This window comes from Hirundo rustica, chromosome 6 (assembly GCF_015227805.2).
Source record: "Hirundo rustica isolate bHirRus1 chromosome 6, bHirRus1.pri.v3, whole genome shotgun sequence".
Classification (NCBI taxonomy): domain Eukaryota; kingdom Metazoa; phylum Chordata; class Aves; order Passeriformes; family Hirundinidae; genus Hirundo; species Hirundo rustica.
The window spans coordinates 21,263,473-21,277,436 of NC_053455.1; the positions used below are offsets into that span (position 1 = coordinate 21,263,473).

At 44.4% G+C, this 13,964-nt stretch overlaps 1 protein-coding gene across 9 annotated transcripts in view; it reads right to left on the minus strand.

The window, feature by feature from the left end:
- NRXN3 (neurexin 3) overlaps positions 1 to 13,964 on the minus strand; it is a 985,585-nt gene that overhangs the window by 350,541 nt on the left and 621,080 nt on the right. For 2 of the 9 annotated variants that reach the window (XM_040066055.1, XM_040066053.1), the window contains exon 1: positions 188 to 1,088. The exons of 6 other annotated variants lie outside the window; for them this stretch is intronic. In XM_040066055.1, coding sequence (XP_039921989.1) covers positions 188 to 431 — 244 coding nt within the window. In that variant the 5' untranslated portion in view covers positions 432 to 1,088. Of the gene's footprint in view, positions 1 to 187; positions 1,227 to 13,964 lie in introns of those variants that run through there. One more of the 9 variants, XM_040066052.2, reaches the window with a different exon arrangement.

Genomic DNA, 13,964 nt, shown 5'->3' on the forward strand with positions numbered 1-13,964 from the left:
CCCGGGCTCTGCTCGGGGAGGGGACAGGGGAGGAGTGCAGGCTTGATAGGGAAGGGAGCTAACAGCAGAAATATGAGGGGCAGGGAGGACCCCCCTCCCCCGGAGACACGACCATCGTCCCTGCTCCCCCTCTGCTGCTCCAGCTGCTCTGGAAAAAGGTTAGAAAGAAACAAGAGTGGGAACCCACCGTGTCCTCCTCGGAGGGAGACAGGGGAGCGGTAGATAGAGATAGGCACAGAGTGGTGCTTGCTGCCGTGGAAGTGATGCTCATACTGAGCCTGAGAAACAGACGAGGAAGAGGAGGCAGAAGAAGCCACGTTAGAGGAACTCCACACAGAGCTGACGATACATCCCCAAAAGAGGGAGCACATCCACAGGGTCCAGGCGGGGCGGCGTCCCGGGCAATTGCTGGAGTCTATTCTCAGGTGCATGGTCAAGGCACAAGACACCTACAGACGGGCAGTCTGAATTCCAGCCAGGGAGAGAGAACAACGTTCATGATGCCAGGGGGCCCATGCTAGCAGAAAGGAGAGTCGCTTCCGAGGCTTAGGGGGGGTGCGTGTGTGCTCAAGAAAAGAGACAGTGTGTGTGCGAGAGAGCGAGTGCTAGCACGGAAGGGGAGGGATGGGGGAAGGTTAGTAACCACACAGAGACGAATAAGACGCGCCGTTTCCCAGGGCTGGATCTACTGTGGCAGGAACCCTACGGCCGTACCGAGCCTCCAGGAGCGCGCAGGAAAGCCTCACATGTCCGCACGAGGGTCCCGATCAGGTTCCTCCAGGATCTCGGGGTCCTTGAGGACTTTTCCCTGCCTGCGATCCCTGTCTCTCACTTAGCTGAGAGGGACTATTAAAAACGAAAAAGAAGAAATAAGCCAGGGATCCCAGGTAATTTTTTTTTTTTTTTTTTTTTTTTTAATCCCAATTCCGGGGGGTTTCTCTTGCTTCTCCACTAGCAAGTGTTGCAATGCAGAACTGCTAGGACACGCACACACACAGAGCTATCTAGATTGTTATCCTCCTTCCACCGAATCCAGGCGACCGAGGGCTCAAGCCGATTAACCCTGCGCAGCCGTCGAGCGCATCGCCAGGTCCTCCCGGGCGGGCGGGCGCGTCGGAGCAGCCGGGGCGGGCGGCGCGGTCCGGGCGCGGAGCGAGCGGAGCCGGGGGCGGGCGCGGGCGGCCGGCGCCAAGTGCGGGCAACTCGGCGGCGCAGGTGAAGCGCAGCCGGGGCGGCCGGGGGAGCGGCTCCGCCAATGGGCGAGCCGCATGCAAATGTCCCGGCGCCGGCCAGCCAATGGGGGCGGCGGCAGCGCTGCGCAGAGGACCCGGCCGGCTCCGGGGGGAGGCGGGGCCGGCGCGCGGCACCGCCCCCGCCATTCATGCGCTCGTGCGGACCCGCGCGCCCCCGGCCCCGCGGCCCCCGGGAACACCCGGCTGCCGGAACCGGCCGCACCGGGAACCGGAGCCCGGCGGCCGCCGCCGCCCAGCCGCGCCCCGAGCGGCCCCCGGCGAAACGCGCCCGCCCCGTGCGTGCGGGGACGGGACCTCCTCCCGTGCCGCCGTGCCGCGGGGACAGCCGGCGCGGGGAGCCCTCGGCCGCGGCACGGGGATGGATGCGCTGAAACAACGCCGTCCCCCCGCGCCGTCCTGTCCCAGGGCTCGTCCTGCTCAGGAGCAAAAGAACCACGAATGACCGCGCTCTTTAAAACTCCCTACGGCTCTTACAGATTTTTTTTTTTTTTTTTTTTTAAATGCTCCTGCAACGATAGGCGTATTCCAAACAGATGCATCTGCACTTAGTCCTCGGAGAGTGAGGAATGCAGTCGGAGTTTGCAGCCCATAAATTAATAAACAAAGGCAGTAGCATTATCTAGTAATTTAGTGCCTATCAATTTGCGTGGCAAAAATCCCCAGCCATAGTGGGGAAAGCAAGCACCGGGGGTGAAGAAGTGACTTAGGCAGGATCACTCAGAGAGTCAATAACGAGCTTTTGAAAAGGAGCCAGCCAGCCCCAGGACTCACCTTGCACTGCACCGCCTCCTTCCCTTTCATTTATTCATACAAACGAATAAATTGTTTATGACTCTAAGTTTTCTTGTTTTCCCCTGTAGAACCGTGTTTGTAGGTGTGCACGCATGCGCCTTCGAAACCTGCTGTTTGACTCGACTGTTTCCCTAACGCCGAAGTGCAGCGCTTTCAGTCATTGATCTCAATTTGGTACAACATGTCACTAACTTGTAATGATCAGCCTGAGTTGCATGCCTAATACTTTTAGTTGAGCCTGATATGCTTGTAATTTATTTTCTAGTAACTTATAGTATAAGTTATCTAAATAGGGCTAAAGCAGCCAGAAATGCTTTGGTGTTTTGCTGGGTTTAATCAGTGATTGTGAGAAGCAAGAATATTATCTTCACATTTATCTAACATCTGCCACCTAAGAATCTCAGAGTGCTTTAAAATCTTTTATTAATTAAGTCATTCAACAGCTTTAGGTATTACTTTTTCATTCTGTAGATAAGGAAAGAGAAGCTCAGTCATGTTGAGCCAGTGAGTGGCTGATAGACAAGCGAACTGAACAAGCACTGAGATTCTCCATCCCAAGCAGTACATGCTGCTAGTATAAACTAATTTTGATTTGTGGCCATTTGCTGGCCTTAAAGCGTGAATATCAGGTTTCCTGACAATGGGGCACACAGGTGGAGACAGGACTGAGTAACCTGTAGTGCAGGTGCCTCCTGGATGGCAAGTTTGTAGTGCCATACAGAGGGCACAGAGCAGTTTTATCTGTGCAAGACAACTTTTCCTGGCCCTGCCATATATGTGGTGGGATACCCAGAAGAATGCTGTCTTTGTGGGGAAGAAGCTCCCTGCTCCTAACTACCTGGAGGAAGGGGGGAATATAACCTGTCATAACACCCTTGAAGGGCTGCTGACCCGTGAGTCATTGCTCTTGAATCCTTTGTCACGGAAGTCCTAATTTTCACACAGTCCACAGACAAAGCACTCTGAAAAGTTTATTGTGTAGCTAAGCTGTAGGGAGCCTGATTTGGGGGGGGGGGGGGGGGGGAACATATTAAATACACATCATTGAGTAGCTTATTTGTAAAATAAAGAAAATCTGAATGAGTTTCAGACCCCAATAATTATAAGCAACGCAACAAAGATCTGCCTCCCATCATTTTACTTTCTCTGGCTACAGCATTACAAAAAGGACAGAACATATCACAAATTACAGGATCAGTCAAAGGGGCTACAGGTGCTACAGGTTCAAACACTGAGGACTCAATACTGATTTTCCAGGAGGCAGTACTGGAAAAATTCATTACCTTATGTGGAAAATATGTATGTTTTAAAAAGCGCAAATCAATCAGGGAAAGTGCATGGATAAACTCCTTTCCCTGTCCTGCAACTATTTGCCCTGTTACTGAAAGAGAAGAAAACAGAAAATGTTGTTTCTTTGACTACACTGTGGTAGCATCCTTCAGCTTTTAATTCCCCTTTAACAGTCCAACAGGCCACATCCTCTTCTCCATACTCCATCATGCTGGCCACCTACCAACGTGGTTGCTGTGGGAGGCAGAGCCCTCAATGGACAGAAAATTACCAAGCTCCAGAACAAATCACTGATGCTTTTCCTCAATCTGCCATCAATCCTTCCCCACATACAGAGGTACCAGCTTAGGTGCTGGTAGAACCTACAAAGGTGAGCATCTCTTCAGACTGCCCTGGCCAGAGACAGAAAATGCCTGGACAGTCCATGAACAGGAGAAATAGAGTGGCTGTGTATTGCCCCTCTGATGGGGATTTGCTCTGCATTCTGCCTACCAACCTTCCTTTGCTGGAAACCAGTGGGTAAACTGCCTTAGGCAAAAATGAGAAGGGCCAAGAAAACCAAACTCTAGGAGTACACCATAAAAATAAATAATGAAAAAAAGGAAAACCTGTGCTATAAATATATCATAGGAATCTGGTGGCACCATAAAGTACTGGAACTTCACTCTGCCTTGCTTTATGAGATGTCAGTGGATGTATTTACTGCCCTGTAGTTCACAGGTGACTCATTTATTTAGCAGCACCGCTGCAGGAAGAGGGCAGATTTCAATTGCAGTTTTCCTCTTGGGTGGCAGGGGGAAGTTTATAGTCAGAAGTGATGTTTCAATATTATTCCCACTAGATTTACTTCAAAATAGTCTAGCTTTGTTGTATTCATATTAGTTTATTTAATCTGGGTAAACACAGAGCCCTCTAAATGCTCTTGTGTCTTCAGAACCAAGATGGATCCCTTAAAGGATAATGGTTTCCATGATATGTTGCTCCCTACAGATATGAAAAGCCTTATTTCCTACATAGATGTTTCTTTTACTAAAAGAGCAGAGGGTCACTATAATCTGCAGAAAGAAGAAATAATAAAGCAATTGTTTCTGAGTTTTAGAATTCCAGAAAGAGACACAGTCATCTTCAAGCCCAGGAAGAGTTTGTACTCAACTTTATTTAAAGGAGCAAGTACAACTTTCTCTATATTTCCTGTTAAATCTTAGCTGTTAATTACTTTGCTGCACTCAAAACCAAAAATCAGTGCTGCTGTAAAATCACATATGTTTTAAACTGGATCCAATGGGGAAACTTGGTTAGCATTTATCAATACAGGGTCCCTGCCAGAGAGACGACAGCTTTGCCTCTACCCAGTAGAAGCTAACAAGGTACAGTGTTAGTCAGTGCTTTGCTAAATAATGAGGTTAAGAAAATAAGGTCAGCTAGAACAGCCTATCACCCAGAAGCTCTTCCCAGATTGAACTGCTTCTCTCAAGGTTCAAAACAGTTACATTTTTTTTTTAATGTACTTTCCCAAAAACAAGAAGGAGAGTGAAAACTTGTCATACTTATGATGTCAAAATACAGTTTAAAATTAAATAAAATGAAATGAAATAAAATAAACCAGAGGGAATTGCATGCTGTAGAGAGCTTAGGACTGCCATATATACACCTTTGTCTTTTACAAACTACTTCAAATTCTGCTGACAACAGCAGTGACCAAAAGTCTGCTAAGTTCCTCAGCACTGCCAGCAGAATTAACTACTCTGAGACTAGTCCCTGGTGCCCCACTGTCCTTGTCATCACTGTCTCTCTGCAGGCAGCCTCAAGAGGCAGGACCCAGCAGCACCAAAGAATTATCAGTGTTTGCTCATCCAGAGCGAAAAGGGAGGGTTGCTCTAGGACAGGGCTGAAAGCTACACGCACAGCTGCTGTTATGCAGTACTTTTTCTTGTGTGCAGTGCTTTTTGTTTGTTTGGTGTTTTTTTTGTGTTTTTTTTTTTTATATAACCAAGTTGCTGCAGTTGCTGTTGTTCTCAGTTTTATTCTGTATCGGGGCGGAGGGGGGGAAGCAACCTTTTCTCAGGGCTTCTGTGCTTTTCTTTAACAACCAGTATGTCCAGTTACCCACTGGAAGTTGAGGCATATGCCCTACATATCACCAGTAATGCAGGGCAGGTATTCTCTTTTCTGCTCAGCTCCAAGGGACCACAGATGGCCAAAAGCAACTAATATAAAAGAGCTTTAGAGCCTAGTTTTGTTCTCATTTATGTCAGGGTGGATAAACTCAACAGAGCCAGTAGACTGACATCAGTGAAGGGAAATCTGACCATTGGTGTTTATTTGTGAGAAGAAAAATGCAAGTTGGTGACAACCAGTTAGTCTGGGCTAGCAGTACGTCAGCCAAAAGCAATGGTAACCACTGAGACACAAATTCAGTTCTATCAAACATCCAATTTAAAGGCCAACTATCTTGTACAGTTCAGACCTTCCGACACACCTAGAGTCCTATGTTGGTGGAGACAAGCAAGAGTAAGTGCATGGGCACACAAATATAGCAACATATCTCTTTTTGATAAGCATTAACCAACTATAATCAGGAAGAGGCAATGTCAGGATCTGCTAATGCAAACTGACAATAACATGTTAACATTGCCCATTTGCTGGATAATGTATAAAGGATGATCCATGTACTCAGCACTGTACAAACTAACACAAGCTGAGAGTCCCTTCCCTGGAGAGATTACAGACTTGCTGGAAAGGCATGAGCCAACATATGCCAGAACAGCTTTACGAGCAAACAGTACCTTTTTTTGGCCAAAGTCTGCTATAGTCTGCAAACCTAAGAGAATGGAAGGCACTGGCAATAGTGAAACAGGAGTGTCTAGTCCATGCTTTCAGCCCTGAGCATGGGAGTTCTTCATTCCATCATCCCTGGGAATTCTCCTTCACAGAATGTGCTGCAGAGATACCCCTGACCACCTGCACAAAGACACCTGCAAGCATCCTCTCTTCTAAAACTGCCTCAAAAATTGGGACAAAATCCTTGCCACACCTCAGACATCTACCAGATCAGCAATTATGACTGGGATCTGTGTTAAATAAAGAATGCCCAAGTTTAGTTTATTTCAATCATCATAAGGAGGTTCTGTTATTCAAGTACCAACCATCTCCCCTTCTGTCTCATCACCACTTTAGTCCCTGCCTCTGGGGTACTTTATCAAAGGGGGCTAAGCAGGCTCTAGTCTGCCCTTCAGCCGTGTGCTGACAGGCAGACTCATCTCACAAGAGAAAACTGATCTTCTGTGGCTGCACAGCTTTCTCCCCCAGGAAGGTTGGAACTGCATCTATCTCTTTTGCTCTCAGTAGAAGCTGGGCTCAATGGCAGCTGCTCAAAGCTTGTCAGGTGGTGAAACAGAACCTGCTTGGACTTCTTGTATCACTTTCGGCAATGTGACTTTCTATCAAAGGTTCGTTCAGGCTCAGAAAGATTAGAGAAACTCAAAGGCTGGACAAGTTTGAAAAAAATCAGAGTTGCCCACTGCTTGACCTTGGATAATTATTGAATCACCAATGAAGAAAAAGAGCCCAACAGTTTAATTTTCTGATGTTTCTTTCACAGAAAGACAGAAACATCAGAAACTTCTACTACCCATGTTTCACTAAGTATACCAGTCATAACAGCCCCCTCTCACAGGTCTATGACTAGCCTGATTTTATGTTGAGCAAAATTCATCTCCAACCTAACTCCTAGCAACTGATACTATTGATGCATGTAGCTACTATGTTTATGGAAAGAAAAAGATATGTGTACCTTCTTCCCTTGATGTTTGGAATTGGTGTTGGCAAGTCTGAGGTAAGGGGAACAGGCTGTTTCCAGCCTAGGTGTGAGCCCTGCCTGGATAACACACTGCTGTGATCCCTTGCCTTCAGTGACTCTCACAGCAGCAAGAGGTTAGATACACCAGCAGATGTGTTGCCTACTGTGATTTTCTCTGTATCTATTCTGCAGATCTAGATTTAGATCTGGAAGGTCTGCAAGCCCAGTACCTTACACACTAGGGCAAATATTAGCACTGCAGAACTAACATCTATGTCATGAATTCTTAGTGTGGAGCAGCTGGGAAATTATTTTTAAGAGTTCTGAGTTCTAAAATTTGAATAGCACCTGAAAGGCTGAAGTAGAAAGACACAGAGAATAGACAGAGCTAAAATACCTGCTGAGATAAATAGGGAACTATTTTAATTTTACCCATGAAAGCAGAAAGAAGACTTATTTTTCCTTTTGCACTAAAAGAAATCTTGTCTGACGCAGAAAGGAAAAGCTGGGAAAACTGTTGCTTTTGCTCCTTTAAACTGACTTCTGTACTAATGAAAAGTGAGTTCTCTGATACGCACTGTGCACAGGCTCCCCTCTGCTCCTCTTCTCTCTTCCATCTATCATCTTTGCCTGGCTTTTGCCTGTAATCACCTGCTCAACTCACACCAATAACTGCCAGGTGACTGGTGTTTGCTGTGGTCATCCAGCCACCAAAAAACCAAATAGAATTAAAAGCAAAGAAAGATACAGGGGGAAAACCTTTCAATGACATGAGTGCCTCCCTGCCCGACAAAGAGCGAACTGATTCCAGCGGCCAAGCCTCCTCGCGTGGGAGCTGCTGGTAGGTGTAATTTCCTGAGATGTATACCTTGTCAGTGTGCAGGAGATGAAAAGAAAAAGAAGGTCAGAGCAACCAAAGCTAAAAATTTGAAGGATAAAAGAAGACACTGTGGGGAGCAACTCTCCTGCTTTTAACCCTAAAAGAGCCCATTCTGCATGGTCTGTATCAAATTACTTACTGCCTAAGGTATAATAAACAATAAGCTGTTAGATGGCCTTCTTCCTGCCCAAAGGGGACAGCTGCTTTCACATGTGGTGCCTGTGCTACGTGACCTGCACAGGCTGGAACACAGTATACAGTTCAATTGCTCTCAACCACAGTAGAAAGGAGCTTTTCCCATCCACATACCTAGGCTCATAATAGTCTAGACAGACAGGTACCTTAAGAGGCTATGTTGTCCCTGTCTCCACCGAGGCGACAACAGACTTTGCCTGCAACACTCTTGGTGATGTCCAAAGTGTAATGATGAAGAATCAATTCTCTGGAAGCAACATATACCAGTGTTCAACTTCATCAACGTTTTTTTCCTCCTTCTCACAAATCTGCCATAGTCAAAGAAGTCACACGTGACGCCTATGAGTTACAAATGCATTAATCAGGATATAATTAATCTTAGCTTTCCTTCTGCCCAGATATAAACATACTAAAATATTGTAACTAACAGCAGTATGTAATGTATTGCAACATTCTGATGGTATGTACAAGCATCTCATGAAGCATGTGAGCAGCATGTCCACCAAACAGGCAAACAAGACATAGTTATTTCCTCACAGGAGGCATCCAGGCAACAAAAAGTTGCAAAAAAGGACAAGATAAGCATAAGGGATGCAAACAGACAGGCATCCTGCTAACACACAAGAAGCATGTCTGGGGAAAAAAGAACAAGAGAAACAGCACTGTTGGCAGTTGAAGATCCCATTTTTGGGAGATCAAAATAGCATTAAAGAATCAAGTATGTAAAGGGTAATTGGATATGGAAGATGACAAGCCAGCATCACTTCCAACTTGTCTCATCCTTCTCTACTTCTCACTTCTTCTTCTGCAGCTAAAACCACCAAGGACTGTAGCTGTCAGTGCTAAGTGTAGAGAATCAGCTCTGTGGCACTGTATAGTTACAGTTAATTTAGGACATAAATGTTAAAGAATTCTGTAAGTTTGTAGATAAAGCAATAATTAATGATAATATTTGAGAATTAATCATTAGCATAAAGTGTGTTGCTAGTCAGTAAGTTCAGTAAAGTTTTGGTTTAAAGTTTAATACAGGTCTGATTTACTAGTGTTCTATACATTCTCTTCCCAGGAATCTCTAACTCCCCGACATACATATACGCACGTTTTCAGTTGCAATATTGAGGTGTTATTTCTTCTCTAGCATACAAGAAAGAGTAGTTCCTTCCTCTTTACAGATGTTATTTATATATTTGAAGACTTCTGCTATATCCCTCCTCCCCAGACAAGGACATTTGCTCTACTGTTCCTTAGAAATCTATGGGGCTTCGACTCTGCTCATTATTGCTGGTTTCCTAGAGACTTTTTCAAAGTATCTACATTTTTCTTGAAGTGCAATGTCCCAGACTGGATGCAGTCCTTCAGATAAAGTCTTATGAGCATGGCATACATAGGAGCAATTATTTCATGTATCTTATCGATGATACTCCTGTTTTACATTTCTTGTAAGGTGTTTGCCCCTCTTGCACAGAAGGAGAGCTCATATTAACACCCTGCTAGCTACTCCCTGTTATATATTCTGTAACATGGAAAATACCACTATGCCCCAGTCCACAGGCTCCTAGGCCTTTTGCACTGAGATTTTTTAAAGGTTTTGCAACTCTGAGAAAGTGCAGCTTAGTCACTGCAGTATTATGCTGTGGTAAGTAGTTATATAGCATCAACTACCTGTTCCCTGCTGATACATGTAATACTACCAAGGACAGGCCCTGCAAGACATGCAATGCACCCACACAAACAAATTAAACAGATGGAAGCAGAATACACTCCGGGTCCATTTGCAGCAACTGATCAGGGACCTTACTGGGATACTTGGTCCCCAGCAGAGAAGTTCAACAAAAGCACAATACTGAGAATAAGGAGCATGAACTGCTTTAAAAACATCTCTCTCCTTGTGAAGCAACTCCCTCTCCTGTCATCCCCCAGGGTCTCAAACTCCACCTACACAAGCTCCCCCAGCACAGCAGGTCTCCTGAGGCACCAGCAGTTTCCTTGGCTTGTCATATCCTCCAACTTACATGTAATTCAAAGAGCGTTTGTAGTATTCACATGGATGCAAAAAGCTAACTTCCTCCAACCGAACGCTTCCCTTTGCCCAGCACCCTAGGCTTTGAGCAAAATGGGAGGGAAAACACCCTGCAGCAACAAAATCCCACTGGAGCTGCAAACAACACCAGAGCAAGTACAGTCATCAGGAGTACAAGGACCAGGCAGCCATGAAAATTGGGACACACAAACAAAGGGAAGGAGTAGCAAACTCCCTCAATGATAAGCTGTATACAACAGATAAGGCATGAACTGCTACCAACACGGATATACTACCTATTGGATAGAACCAACAAAAATACAGCTACTCATTGTAAAGTGCCAAGGAAAAAACTAAAAATAGCGATGCAGGAGTTACACTTAGATGCATACAAACACATGTGCATGCACACACATTTCTGCTTTGCTCTCTCCTCTGCAGCCTCTTTATCTCTTCCCCAGACCACCAGCCCAGGACAACTACAGAAGGGAAAAAAAAAAAAAAAAAAAATAGAAAAATGCCTGGCATAACCTGTAGAGGGAACTCACTTGAAGAACCACACTTCTTTATTTCTTCCATCCGAATTTTGAATTGGTCATACAAAAGCAATCTGCACCCTGGTCCAATATATCCCTTAAGCAACCCCTTAAATCATAGTTAGGTCTGCATAGTTTTAATTAGATGCCATGTTTCACGCCCCTAACTTTTTTATTAGTCACCTAAAGTGAGCACTCAGGATGGCAACACACAGTCTGCCACTGACTCGTCCAGGGTACTGACAGAAGAATGGTGGGTACTGCGAGGGTGAAAGAAATGTGAGTGGTCTTCAGGATGACTAAACTGTGAATCATTTTGTTGCTGTCTTTATCTCTGCGTTCTGATCTCCTCCTGCACAGAAATCTGAAGGTAGCTATTTTGTGACAACTCAAGCTACCAAAAAAAAAAAAAAAAAAAAAAAAAAAAAAACCAAAAAAAAAACACCCAAACCAAAAAACCCTGAAGAGACAGAAAGCAGTATGTGATCAACAGAAGAAGCAGATATACCGGTGCTCTGTATAACACATTTTCTCGCACTACTTACCCACTAACAGCCCCTACCCTAGGTGTTATCATCAGAAATGTAGCAGCAGGCAGAAAAAACAAGGGCATCTGATATTCCTGGCTACCTGAAAAAATGTTTGTTCTACAAGCAGCAGAACTACAGAAATAACCGATTAGGAAAGGAGGCTTTATGATTCCCCTTTGTTGTGCTGTGTGTGCCCTCCTCTATTCACCACAATGCCACCACATGACCTTTGGTTCCCCCTGCATTCTCTCACACTCCCTCCTCTGATGTGCTCTGATTTTTGTCATGTTTCCTTTCCACACTGTAACACCTTTCACTTCTTTTCCTCCTCATGCCTTGCTTTGGCTGGGGAAGAGGCTGTCTGTGTTGATGCAGGTTCAGAGTTGCAAGCCTACCAGCTGGTGGGCCAGCCCTCACACCTCAGCAGGGATGAGGAACAGGTTTTAGAGGAATTCAGTACCTCTGGGGCTTTAATGCTTCTGTCAAATGTGATGGTTGCTGGTCAGGCAACCAAAGGGGTGATGGCCAAACAGAGTCATTGTAGAAGCTGATTCCCCAGGAGAGCAGACTGAAATAACACTATATTTCCACACTTGTACAGAATGGTCCAGAAGGAATCCTTCAAAGGTGAGTAATTCATTCCCCTTTGATCAAGCATTGTTCTTCACTAGATACGGGAGATTTCATCTAGCACTGGCAATGGGACCTAGACCAGCTAGACCCCAAAATTAGGATCCTGCTCTTCCCCACTGCAAACATTGCTTCTATATTAGAGTCAAATACTGAACAAAGCTTGCACAGGAAAGAGAAATCAATTATCTAACAAAGTTTGAGGAAAGAAGAAAATACTACACAAACATAAATTCAAACCCAGTAGAACGGCACGTTTCCAACTTCTGTAAGGGAAATAGGTGGCCTCTGAGGGAAGCCCCAAGCTGTCTAATTATTTGTCAGTTCTTTGAAACCCTTTGACTCATCCCCAGAAAGACTGCTGAGCTTTAAAATACATTTTTAAAAATTTCATCTAAAGGAATAAAGCTGTGACAAACTTCTGCTTTCAGCAAAGAATGATCTAATAATTTGTGTTTGTTTTTTTGTTTGTTTGTTTGTTTTTTTTCCTAGCAAGCTGTATTGCAGCAAATCACTCTCATTATTGGGTTTTCTCAGGCTGCTAGTTACAGGCTGAAAACAATACATATCCAGATGTTTATACACAGCTTATCATAACTTAGGTTACATAAATCATGGTAAAATAGTGTTAAAATCAAAACAAAGCATTGAGACAACCAGGCAGAAATCCTACTCCATCCAAATGGGATAGCTGGCATTTAGCAGGTATTTTTACCTCCACCCATCTTCATTTTTCTCCTTATCTCCCATATTTGTAATTGCCCATCCCATCCTGCACAGTAACACACACAAGCTCACCCACTCACTCCCATTTCTTCTCTTGCCAAGAAGAGCATCCTGTGTGGGATTCAATTATTTGTTGTCCACAGAACTTCTGGTGGGTGTCTCTCTAAATAGCTGACATCTGGAGGAGCTATACCCTCCTTGGCACAATAAGATGCTGCTAAAGAACATGACAAAATGCCTAATGCTTAAAATACCTTCTCTCTTCCCTCTACTTCTTTCCAGTGTGGGTTTTGTTGGGTTTTTCATTGGGTTTTTTTTCTGAGAGGGATTCACAATCCACTACATATACTGACCAGCTTTCACAGCTGTTGTTCCCAGGGTCATGAAGAAATCAATATAAAAGTATACAATGATAACAATCCATTATTTCTGCCCTCACATCTATAATGTACTCATTGCTGTTCAAGAGGAATGCATCACTATAGAACCCTGCTGCTGAGCTAGGGAAACAAGTTGAGCATTCGATTCTTTAATTAAAAAAACTCCAGTTTTCTCTTTATTATTCAACAGAACATTTTTATATCAACCGAAACAGAGGTTTCACAAACTACAGAATTTTCCATCTATATAAATATGTTTTTCACTTAATGATTCTTTCTGGCTCACAAACAAATGGGGAGTCTACAAGAACATGATCCTGATCCTGCCATGATTAAAAGACTGAAAGAAATGCAGAAGAGGGAAAATGTTACATGGATTTTCAGCTTGCCTCAATTTTGAATGCTTGATTTTGCAACAAAAATCCCAAATTACTCAGAGCAGGGTTGTTGTTGGCTTTTTTAACATTCTCTCACACACATGCCAATCTATTAATGCTCACATGTAATCTTTACTCCAGTGGAGTGTGCTTTCCTTCAAAAAATACAGCTAGCACATACAGGCCTCAGGTCACCTAGGCAAAAGAAATGCAAACAGCCAGCAAATGATGGGTAGCACAGATGCTCCTAAACTGATGAAACTCCTATTGCTAGAACACACACACTGCAATCCCCTTCCCTTCTGGTTTATTCAAGGTACCCTGCTATTCTTCTCCAACCCCTTCCAAACTGCTTGTTAGCAGGTTGAGAGAATTAAGTTGACTCACTAATATTAACAGGTCTCTCTAATTGAATAGCAGCTTGTTCAGAGAATGCCACCTGCCTTCTCTTTAAGCAAAAGATACTGAAACACAGCCAACACTTTGCCCAGCTGTTTCAAAAGCTAAAATTAGACACACTTGTTTTAACAGTTGTTTCAGCAGCTGGACATTGGGA